The 12,176-nt window shown below is 45.6% G+C and overlaps 1 protein-coding gene across 1 annotated transcript in view; it reads left to right on the top strand.

The window, feature by feature from the left end:
* Window positions 1–6,060: 6,060 nt before the first annotated feature.
* B4galnt3 (beta-1,4-N-acetyl-galactosaminyltransferase 3) overlaps window positions 6,061–12,176 on the top strand; it is a 43,844-nt gene continuing 37,728 nt past the window's right edge. The window contains exon 1 of the mRNA XM_010630340.3: window positions 6,061–6,112. Coding sequence (XP_010628642.1) covers window positions 6,085–6,112 — 28 coding nt within the window. The 5' untranslated portion in view covers window positions 6,061–6,084. The remainder of the gene's footprint in view (window positions 6,113–12,176) is intronic.

Genomic DNA, 12,176 nt, shown 5'->3' on the forward strand with positions numbered 1-12,176 from the left:
TACAGTTTGTACATCTTGTTTATAGAGCCTCAATGTCTTTTTTGTGTGTGTGCATTACACCTTGTTTATACAGTACTGTAAATTTTTCTAATTGTACTGTGTAGTACTATAGTTTTATGTTCTGTTATACATTAACAGAACATTTAAGTTATGCAAATAAAAGCAAAGTAAAAAAAAAAAAAAAGCAATGTCATCAAGTTTGAGTTTTCCTTGACCATTTCTTTGTTTAAAATGTTGTAATGTACATACCATATAAAATTTCTCATTTAGAGACCAATTCAGTTAATGACCAAATTGCAGGGCCACGACTCAATTTAAATAGCCTCTTAAATATTCTGCTTCTCACCAGGGATTTAGCTCAGTGGCACCATGCCTTGCAAGTGCAATGTCCCGAGTTTGATCCCCAGTAACCGCCCCCCCCAGTTCTGGTTCTCAGCACTGCTGTACTGGGGAGTAAGTCTCTGCCACGTGAACTTTGGGGAATGCATTCAAATCATAGGCCTGGACAGTCGTGTTGAGAAACCCAATGATAAATGGCAAGTTGGTCAGTCTAGGGACAGGACACTAGAGCTTTGGTGTGTAGGCAAGAGGGGTCTTTTAGGGAAAAGACCCTTATAATGTAAAGTCTGTGGGTAGGGTATTTGGGGGGATAGGGGAACCTTATGAGGTTGATGCTGTCCCTTTGGAAAGCTTGAGCTGGTAAGGGGAGGAACCTTGCAAGATGCCTACCTGGCTATGGTCATTCTCATATAGTACATTTAGCTCTGGGGTAAAAGACTTAGAAGTCCAAGCAGCAACTTAAGTGAATGAAGCATAGAGTCCCTGCTCTCAAAATCTAGAACAGTGCTAGCTCACCATAGGCGCTCAAAAAAAATTTTTTTTTCAATGAATAAAGGAGTGATTTCTTTTTGGCTTGAACCTCTTATTTATTTCCATTTGGTAATAGACTCTGTTCAACCAGTTTGCTCCATTTTCGAGAGAAAGTAGAAATTGGGACATTTATGTGCAATTTCCCAAGTTTTAAATGTTGGCTCAAATTGATCTAAAGAACTGTGAGCACTAAGGACTTTGCAACTCCTAACTCGTATGGCTTTGATCTCTAGCAGACACACAGGGTTTTAGGAGAACATTGTCTTTTACCTGTCAAGCTACACAAAGGCTCTGAGAGCAGGTTTAGATGGCAAGGCTCATAGGAGGAGGCAAATCTAGGATTCTGACAGCCTGAGTTGTACTTTTGGCTGGTTCCTACCATGCCTTCCTGGGTGAGTCAAGTTCTGCCTGTCAAAAGGCTCCAGCGGCAGGTGGGGCGGGCAGGCAGGCTGAGCCAGGCATGGTGATACTGTGGAGGAGCATGGGCTTTGGAGTGCAGACATTCGGCAGGTGCATGCCCATCTGGTCCTTCTGCTTGTGCTGCACCATTGATGGGAGGTAAGGGTGCTGCCCTGGATACCCTGGGTACCCCTACCCTGCTCCCTTCAAGGCTTCCCACAGCCCCACAGTCCAGCAGCTGAAGGAGCCATGCCGACCATTGCTGGGGCTCCAGGACTCTGCTCTACTAACAGGGTTGACATCCATCTCCGTTCTCAGTCCCCAGGTTGCACGTGCACTTTGAACTCAGCCCTAGATAAAACTGAGTTTGAATCCTGGCTCCACTTCTTACTTGGCTGAATATTGCTTGACACATTACTTAAGCTCAGAAGCTTAGCTTTCTTCATCCATAAAAATGGGGATAATACTACTGATATTTGTGAGATCGTTGTGAAGTGTAACTGAGATGAGGCTACTATTATTTCCCACACTAAGTGGGACAACAGCCCCGCAGCCTCTCCCTTCTTACCTTGTCTTCTACAAAGGCTTAGAGAAATAGCTGTCAGAGAACTAGAAGCTGAGGGTTGTATGGTGACCTGACCCCCCTGGGTCCCAAAAGTTAGTGGTGCCCAGTTGACTGCTAAGAAGCCACTTAGGGCACTTGTGAATTGTAGATGTCTTGAGAAATTCTAATTGGGCAGATTTGGGTGAGGTCCAGGAATCATTCCTTTTACCTAGTGCCCTTCGATGATCCTGATTGGCAGCTGAATCTGGGGACCACCCTGTTCTGTCAGGAGCAGAGGTGTAGTCGTCTGCTTTTGTCTCCCCCATTACTCAGTGTGGGTGTCACTGTCCCTCCTGTAGGAGCTCAGGCCACAGGAGGGACTGGCAGACTGTGGGCCAGAGTATTCATTGCTAAGCCGTAGAGTGGGGCTTCCCTTGCCTTTCCCACAGATCTTGTCCCCACATGGGCTGTAGGTCTCCCCTAAGGCTGGTTCCAAAGGATGGGGCAGACTAAGTCTGAACATCTTGTCAGGCTTCAGGGTTACTCAGACATTACGGTTTGGATTGGGTTTCCTAGCAAGGAAGAGGAAATCCGCTCTAAGAAGATTAGCTTGTTTCTGAGAGTCTTCTCTGTCACATCCTCCTAGGGCCTGGACCCAGTTGGCTGACCTTGTGTGGGCCACCTGTCAACAGAGCTTCCTGTGTCCCAAGCACATCCCCAGCGCACTCTCTTGCCTTCTTGGTGTCAGGTGCTCCGACTTGCTGCAGCTGTTGTGATGAGCATCTCTACACCTGGCAGCTGTGCTTAATGCCTCCCGGTTACACTGGGGGGCCTGCCTTGGGTGTAAACTCCAGTGCTGCACCCTAAAAGATCAGGACGTGGAAGGTGAACTGGGCCAAGGGACAAGATAAGAAAGGGATGTAGAGGAAGAGAAAGTTGAAACAAGTAGGGGAAAAGAGGAAGTGGTGGAGACCAAGGAAGAGAGGTGAAGAAGAACGTACATAAAGCAAGAGAAGTTAAAATCCAGAAGGTGGGGCTGGGCGGCAGAATAGGGGTAAAGCGCTTGCCTTGTGTGCACAAGGTCCTGGTTGAGTTCCATGGCGTGAGTGTGCAGAGATTAATTCTTGCAATTATTTTGGGAGGAGTGATGTCTGTGACCACCCTCCCTTTTGGTTAAACAGGTTCCTCAGTGGAAACTCCTGGCTAGACAAGAGGCAGTGATTCAACAGAGGCAACAGATTTGGGGTTTGTAGTCCCGGCTGATGTTTCGCAGCAGTGAGATGTTGGTGGATTGCAGGGTGTGTGCAGTGACTCACCTGACTCAGGCCTGCCTGGTTTACGGCCTCAGCCTTGCACCTTTACACCTGTCACCACCTAGTTCGTGACCACACCCTGTGGTTTTGTTGACGGGCTTCAATCCTGCTTCCTCCACCGTCTGGCCAGGACTTCTACTCACTACCCTCTTCCCTCCAGTTGCCTCATCCGTCCTCAAGGTTTGTGTTTCCCGGGAGCTGTGACTTCTGTGGGATCAGGTGTCAAATCTCCTGTGGCTCTTGTACAAAGGCTTTTTCCTGTCTGTGTCTCAGATGACTGGCCTGTAAAATGAACCCCAGGCTCACAGCTAACTCCTCCTTGCTGTGTGAAGCAGTGAATTAACATCTTTAGGGAACTTGTTGCTCGTTGCATGGCAGATACCAGAGTCAGCTTCAATTTTTCGCTCTCCCCTACTGCCACCTGCACTCCCGATAGCTAAACCTGATATTTCCCTCCTACTATTTGCCACACGGAAAAGCCCTTTCTTACCAAAGGCAAATCATTTAAGGTAAATGGAGCTTGATAGACCCCAATTCCCTAATCCACTGACCTATTAAGAGTCTCCATCCTATCCATCTCAGCAGCTTTCAACACTGCTGATCGCTTTTCTGTTTTTTTAAAAATAAATTAAATAAAAATAAAATAAAAAATAAATTTTATTTCATCCCATTTTCCCCTTCAAGCTCCCTCCTCTCCCTGTATTTCATTCCTTTTGAAAGCATAAAAGTCATATATACTTTATTTATTTATTTGTTTGTATTGGGCTTAAACTCAGGGCCTTTGAACTGACTTACATACCAAGAAGAGAAAAACCCAGCCTGGCACAGTGGCTCATCTTGTAATCCTACGGAGATGGAGGCAGCAGGGTCACAAGTCGGAGGCCAGTCTGGGCAACTGAGTGAAACTATCTCAAAATAAAATAAAAAAGAGCTGTGAATGTACCTCAGTGCCCCCTGGTTCAACCCTCGGTACCATACACACAGAAAAAAAAAAGGAGGTCTGACCTCTAGACTTGAATTTAGCTAAAGTGTAAAAACTATTGATACTTCAGGCTGGTCTTGAACTCACAGTGATCCTCCTGCCTCAGGCTTCTGTGATCCTCCTGCCTCAGGCTTCTGAGTGCTAGGATTACAGGTGTGCGCCACCATGCCCCGGCCAGATTCATGTGTTTTAATAGGTCTTTCCTAGCTCAAGTCTGTGAGTTCCACTCCCAGCATCGCAACAACAACAATAGCAGCAACACACAATTTGCAGCCGCTAAGTTGATTTCCACTGTTACATTGTGATCCTTAATGTGGAAGGTATTGTGTTTGGCTGTGCAGCTCCGCTTGACGTTTCTCTCAGTTCCATTCAGCCCAGTTTTCAGTTAATAAAAAAACTCAAGCTCAGTGAATGCAGGAATTTGTGCAACTCCCTCCTAAGTAGCAAGTCCAAGAGTGGAGCACAGGTCTGCACTCCCAAACCCACATGCTGAGTCAGGTCCCTTCCTTTTCGGCTAGGCCTGGGGCCAGTAATCAAGGATCATTAATGCGTCCTGTTTATCTGTACCCCTGCATACTTTGACAAAGTGACAACCAAAACTGCCTTCTACTATCAAGTGGTATCCAGCCAGAAGCTGAGGGGCAGTGAGCGCCTAATGCCCCTCTCCCCACTGCTGAGGAAGTGTAGGGAGTGTAGGGCCACACAGGGCCAAAGATGAGATGGTGAAGCGATGTCCCCAATGCCCCCTGCGAAGGAGGGTGTGTGACAGCCCACACACCTCTTTCCCTTCCCCATGGGCCTCCTTAGCCATAAGCTGGGGGGATGGTTCCCCAGTCCACCCTCACCCCCTTAATAATGGATCTTCTGACCTCATAGACTAGAAGTCTTGATTTTATTTTTATTTATTTGTTTTGTTTTTTGAGACAGGGTCTCACTATGTAGTTGAGACTGGCCTTGGACTCACTATGTAGCCCAGGCTTGTCTTGAACTCACAGCGATCCTCCTGCCTCGGCTTCCCAAGTGCTGGTATTACAGGTGTGCACCACCACACCCGATTTAGAAGTCTTAATTTTTATAGAGAATGCAGTGAATAGAAATTTAAGGGGAAAAAAATGGTCAGAAAAAGGAAGGAAATAAAGCTGGAGAAAATTAGACAAAGAAGGGAGAGAAAAGAGGTCAGGAAAGGCAAGAGTGCAGATTGAAGAGAACTAGAGAAGTCTGCCAAGGCCTCTAGTGTCTTTGAAATCCACAGCTACCTAAAAGCTGCTGGAAGGCACTGGGAGTGATTATGGGTTTCGTGGAGAAAAGGGGGCAATTAAAAGGATTGTCCAGTTGCAGTTTGAAGTCACTGGCAGTGAGAAGGTAAAGAAAGGGGCTCTGTGCCTTAATGTTAGAAATGTCTGTTGATGGAGCTCCAGAGGCGCAATCAGTTAGCGAGCGGTACTTATACAGAAATGTCTGTTGAGATAAAGGGAAGTCAGCTGAGACGCCGCAGAGCTGATACCCTGCCAGTGTGGCCTGTGCTCCTCTTTGTGCCCAGCAATGGGTCTGTAATAGAACGACAGTGATGCACTGCAGGCGAATGAGCAGAGACCATGTAGCAAAGGCCATTGTTGTGTTAGATTCGTCTTTGAAATCTCTTTTTTCGAAAACTAACAAGCAGAACTGGTTTGAAGTGACCTTAGCAGGTCCCCCACATGACTGCAAGGCACACATTTTATTTATATATGTATGTGTGTATGTATGCATATATATATTTAAATGTATCTAATTGTGATAGACATATAACATTGTGTTTGTTTCTTGTTAGTTCCTGTAACATCCTGGGGAAGGTTGACATGGAACTAAAACAAAGTGGTTCCCCACTTGCTCACTAAACATGAGAGCATGGATGAGTGACAGAACCGGGATGAGATAAGAACCTCGGTCTAATTTCTAGATCCAGAGGTTCATTGGCCTTGAATCCCTGGGCTAGCATGGTCCCTACAAAGAAGGCCTTGGCAGGTATGTATAAAAATACGGTGTTGGGCAGGGGATTTGGCTCAGTGGTTCTGCCGCCTGCCTCACAAGCGCAAGGGCCTGAGTTCAATCCCTGGTACCAAAAAAAAAAAAAAACAAAGCATGTCAAGCAGCCTTCATATTCAACTCTGTTCTAATCATTCCATTGTTACATGTCACTGTTTACTTACTAGTTTGTGTGGTATTAACTTATATCTGTTGCTACTTTTGTAAAAGGCTAATATGTTTATTAATCTAGTATTCCCATTCAATGATAAATTTCTTGAAGTTAGGGAGCCAGATTTTCTATTTTCTTTTTTGTTTGTTTGTTTGTTTTTGAGACAGGGACTCACTATGTAGTTGAGACTGACCTGGAACTCGCTATGTAGCCCAGGCTGGTCTCGAACTCACAGCGATCCTCCTGCCTCAGCCTCCTGAGTGCTGGGATTACAAATGTGCACCACCACGCCTGGCTTCTATATTCTTTTAATTGGTCGATACATTGTATGTACTTATTGGGAATAACGTGATATTTTGGAATACATATATATATTATGGAATAACTAAATGCAGTAATTAACAAATGCATTACCTCTCATAGTCAATCATTTTTGTGTTGAGTACATTAAGGATTCACTGTCTTGGCATTCTTCAGAAATACAGTATGCTAGGCTGTAGAGGCAGCATAGTGGCGGAGCACTTTCCTAGTGTGCAGGAGGCCTTGGGTTCAATTCTCAACATTAGATAAAAAACAGATCCCCCACCTCAGTATGTTATTACATATTAACTATAGTTATCATGTCCTCAAATCTTCCATTTTAGGCATGGTGGTGCAGGCCTGTAATTCCAGCACACTGGCAGGCTGAGGCAGGATGATCAAGAGTTAGAGTCCAGCCTGGGCAACTCAGTGATTTAGCGAGACCCTGTCTCAAAATAAAAATATAAAAAGTGCTGGGGATGTAGCTCAGTGTGCAGGCTCTGCATTCAGTCCTGGGTAGTATACGACAAAAACAAACAAATCTTTCTATTTTGTTTTTAGCCCTTCTACCCTCAATCCCCAAATCTACCCCCTGCTTATAAAAAAAAAAGCCCTCATGTACATATGAAGCCTTATAAAGAATTCACCATGGAGTTTAACAGATATAGAACCATGTATCAGCTAGCCATTTGGTAGTTCTGCCTAGAGACAACTCCAGGATTGACTCTTCAGAGAATACGTTCACAGCTGTTGAACACAGAAGGACCAATGATCACCATGCTGTTGTCACCCAGAGAAATGGCAGCAGCACAAGAGGCTCTCACTGCAGCTCCATCGCTGCTCCATCCTCCCCCTTTCTTGGATGGGAGGCATGCTGTGGATAAACCCTCACTCAACAATTGGATTTTGCTAAGATTGGTCTGGGAGAGAATTTTACCCCATCCTTGGGTTTGGCTTCTGTAATTTCTGGCCTTTCTCACGCTTTTCTGCCCTATTTTTCAGAACGTTCCCATTGCCCTGCCACTGTATTGTCACGGGGGAGAGAGTCCTGAAGACCCTTGTTTCATATTACCCAGGTCCGGGATTGCTATCTGCAGAGAGATAGGGTCTGAATAGGTCTGCCTCTCAAATGGTCCTGCATCTGGATTGATAGGAGCTGCGGGGAGGAGAGTGGAGTTAGAAACAAAGCTGTGCAGAGTCCGCCGAGAATCCCCAACCCTCTCCTATGAAGAGCCCTAGATCAGTGACAAGTGGGAGAGCTGCCATTGCAACTCCATCCATCTTTTTGTCTTCTTCCATTTGCATAGATTTGAGCCAGTTAAGCGCCAATACTCTTCTGATAAATCAGACTGTAACCCAATTTGTCTCTCTCTTTTTTTTAACCTGTAAAAACTACACTGGTTCAGTATGGTACACCTATAGATATATCCATCCCTGAAGAATTGTATTCAGTTATTTTTTAAGGACTGAAATATGTTAATTGTGCTAAGGACCCTTTATTATTTCAAGGAACCCATGATAGATCTGCTATTAGTAAGAAGTTTTGTGTTAGAGACATTGTGTGTGTGTGTGTGTGTGTGTGTGTGTGTGTGTGTATCTTGGAGTACTGGAGATTGAATTTAGAGCCTTCACACTGAGCTATATTTCCAGCTCCTTTTTTTGTTGTTGTTTTTGTTTTGGTTTTGAGTCATGGTCTCACTGTGTAGTTCAGGCTGGCCTTAAACTCACTATATAGTCTAGGCTAGCTTTGAATTCATGGTGATCCTCTTGCCTCAGCCTCTCAAGTGCTGGGATTACCATGCCTGGTGTGTGCCACCATGCCCAAAAACCTTTTTATTTTGACCCAGGGTCTTATTAAGTTGCCCAAACTTGTCTCAAACTTGTGAATTTCCCTGCCTCAGCCTCCTGAATAGCTGGGAATATGTGTGCCACCACATCTAGTGGTTCGTTATATTTATTAACCCAGTATATAAATTTAATTTTAGAATAGTTTTATAGTTACAAAGTATTGCAAAGATATTACAAAAGAGTTACATACCTCACACTGTTTCTTTTTATTATTAAAGTGTCATGTTAGTGAACCAGTATAAATACATTTTATTTAACTAAAGTCCATATTTAATTTTTTTGGTGGTGCTGAGGGTAGAACTCAGGATCTCTCGTATGTTAGGCATTTGCTCGGCCACTGAGTTACATCTCTATCCTAAACTTTGATTTCCTTTTTCTGTCCCAAGATCCCATTTATGTAGCATTACGTTTAATCATCATGTGTCTTAGGTTCCTCTTGCCTATGATAGTTTTAAGTATTTGGGTTTTTTGTTTGTTTGTTTGTCTTGGTACCAGGGATCTAGCTCGGGCAACCTTTTTCACATAACTGTCTTGAGCATCTTTCTGGATTTTTTGTAAGACCTTCCACAATTTTATGAATATGGGTCTTTTTTCCTTCTGTTTTTTTTTTAATTTTTAAAATATTTATTTGGTGGTTCTGGGATGGAACCCAGGGCTTTGTGCATGCTAGGCAAGTGCTGTGCCACTGACTACACCGACCAGCCCCTTCTGCACTTTTAAATCACCATAATATTCTGTTGAATGGCTGTACCCCATTATTATGCTAAGAGCCCCCCCCCCAAGAGTGATACAGGGTTTTCCTGCTTCCTGTGCTCATGGAGTTTTGTTTGTTTATTTGTTTGTTTCTGGTACCAGGGATTGAACTTGGGTCCTCGTACTTGCAAAGCAGGCACCGGAATCACTGAGCTAAATCTCCGACCCTCTTACGGAGTTCTGACAGCATCAGAGGGCGGGAGCACTCATGTCAGTGGGTGGGCAGAGGACAGGGAATAGGAGCCAAGTAGTCTGTAGAGCCAAGCCTTTGTCACTGCTACCCTTCCCCTCACTCCACATGAAGTTCTGTGCATGAAGATTTCCATGTGTGTTGAGATTCTTTCCTCGGAAAGGGCTGGGCTTATCCTGGGAAACTCTGCAGAAGTGGGGCTGACGGTGCTAGGTGGCGGCTGGTCTGGAGTGCTTGAGCAGAAGGTCACCTTTAACTTGGGAGAGAGATTTCTGAGGGCCAGTTGTTACTGGAAGAAATCCGCAGTGAGCCAGCCCCAGGACCCACCCTGTGTGGCTGGATATCACCTCTTACCATCTCTCCAGCCTGGGCCTGGGCCTGGGGGTAGGGCATTTAATTCACATTAAGAAAGACAAAGCATTCAACCCCTTACATTGTCTCTGTCACCTGAAGAAGGCACCTATTTTGTTTTTTGTTTTTGTTTTTGTTTTGAGGCAGGGTCTCACTGTGTAGTTGAAACTAACTTGGAGCTCACTACGTAGCCCAGGCTGGTCTCGAACTCATAGTGATCCTCCTGCCTCAGCTTCCCGAGTGCTGGGATTATAGCATGTGCCACCACGCTCGGTTTGAAGGCACCTGTTTTGAAATAACTTTTTTGGTTTATAAATTTCACCTCACATTGCGTCTCTGTGGGTGTCCCTTGGAATTGGTCAGAGTCTCTAATCTTCCGTAATTCCTCCTAAACCCAAGCCTTAGCTTCACCACCTCAGCCACAGCCTTTCCCCTCTGACTTGTACAGGCCTTTGAGCAGAATTCCAGGGCTGTTGTTCTCCCTCCAGAGACAACAGAGTCAGACTTCTTTCAGGGCTGACATTTTCACCTTGGGGCTTGAACGCTAGAAAACTTTCTGCAAAATGGAAGAATTCGCTTCTCAGAGAAGAGCCAAGAGGCCATGGTGTTTTCTCCCATGCAGCCCTGTGAGCTCACAGGATAGTGTGTGAGCAGCTGAGGCACCTGGCTCCACGAGCCGGCCTGGGACCTTGCTCTGCTTTGGAAAGGTAGAGGCACACTGGGTTGGTTTTTCTCACCTAACACAGAATTTCTACCAGGTCTCTGCAGGTATTTGAGAGAGACACACACTGGCCACACTGCTTCCTCCATCACTGCCCACCATCAAACACTGCACACATGATGAGCAACCTGTTCTGACTTACAGCTGTAACTTTTCCTCCCTCCCTTCTCCCTCCACTCCACTCCATTCACCAGGAGGTGCATGGGTTCTTTGAGCAGATTGACCTATAGCCTCAGAAGTACTTTGTAAAATGCAAATGCTTAATAATAAATGAGCATTAGCTGGTGGCCTGGGAAAGCCATCTGCCTAGGAGGAAGCTCAGGGGGAAGGAAGATTTCCAGGGTAGGAGAGACCAGTAAGTACTACGTCAGGGCTGGGGTGTGTATCCTGGAGGACTTCAATGCTAACAAATCCTAAATATGGAATCAGAAAAAGTAGCAGCTTTGTTCTTGGGGTATCTTTTTCTCTCGCAAATGCTGATTTCATTGACCTAAATCAGGTCTATGCTTCTATTTGCTATTTTCTATTTAAAGAGACTTATAAATATACAAAGGCAGAAATGCCTGTTGAGAGGTGGCAAGAGGATCTGGTTCCATTCCAGGACAGGATCTGACTCAATCACACTTCCCTCCTGGATTCCAGGCTGTCAAGAGGGATGGCTCCTCGGTGGTGTTTGGAAGGAGGTGGCAAGAGTGGGCCATTCTAAGCTAGTCCTAGAGAAGTTCCTGCCAGCCTGGCTGAGCTGTGTCCCTGCCCATTGCCCCAAGCAGCAAGGCAAAGAAGTGATCTGTGGGTGGTGGGAGCCAGAAGGAAAGGAGACTGAGAAACCTCTTTCCATGCATCCTTTTCTCATCCCTTGCTGCATTATACTGAAATTATTCACAGATTTGTGGGCTCTCACTAGACCTGCTACCTCGTCCCCAGGATGGAGACCCATTTGACATTGTGTTCTCTCCTAGGGCCTAGTGAGTTCAGTCCAAGTTTATTGAACTGGAAATACATAGGTCTTAGAGCCTGCAAAATAATTTAGATTTTCTCCCTTACTTTTCAGGCACAGTGAGCAATGGGCCCAGGTTCCTGAGTTAGCTGGGGCATCCAACTTGTCATCTTCAAGGCTTCTAACTCAACAAGGTTTGACAGGGGTGGAGGACCCGGAGAAACAGTGCTGGGTGTGACAGCACTGGGCCTACAGGAGGACTATGGATAATTTTGCACAAAAGGAGCTGGGGTGTAGATCAGTAGCAGAGCACTTGCCAAGCATGCATGAGGCCCTGGGGTTTCACACCTAGCACAAAATCTGCACAGCTTTGAAGAACAGGGAATTCTATAGGCATTTGCCCAGATGTTGAGCTGGTTGACTGTCGGCTTTGTAAACCCTATAAATAAGAAGGCTATTGTGTCTGTTCTTTGAAGGTTTGGTGTGGGCTTCCTTGGAGGTGACACAGTACTCACTATGTGTAGGGGTGGCAACTCCCTGTTGATCTTCAGGTTTCTTCTGCTGTGATCTGAGAAACACTCTGTAGGGGGTGGTAGGCAGGGGGAGGGAGACTGGCTGGTAAGGAGAGTCACCAGGCTGAGAGGGAAACAGGTCTTTTCAAGCTGGAGTCAGACTCCTTTGTGAGCTCTTTACCCTGCCTCATGCCCAAGGGTGCAATGTGAGTCATTTAATCTAATTGGTTTAATAAGTAAACGATCTGGGTACAAAGAGGGGGTTGAGCATGGGTGGGGG

This window comes from Fukomys damarensis, unplaced genomic scaffold, assembly GCF_012274545.1.
Source record: "Fukomys damarensis isolate Sample0158 unplaced genomic scaffold, DMR_v1.0_HiC HiC_scaffold_5, whole genome shotgun sequence".
Taxonomy (NCBI): Eukaryota; Metazoa; Chordata; class Mammalia; order Rodentia; family Bathyergidae; genus Fukomys; species Fukomys damarensis.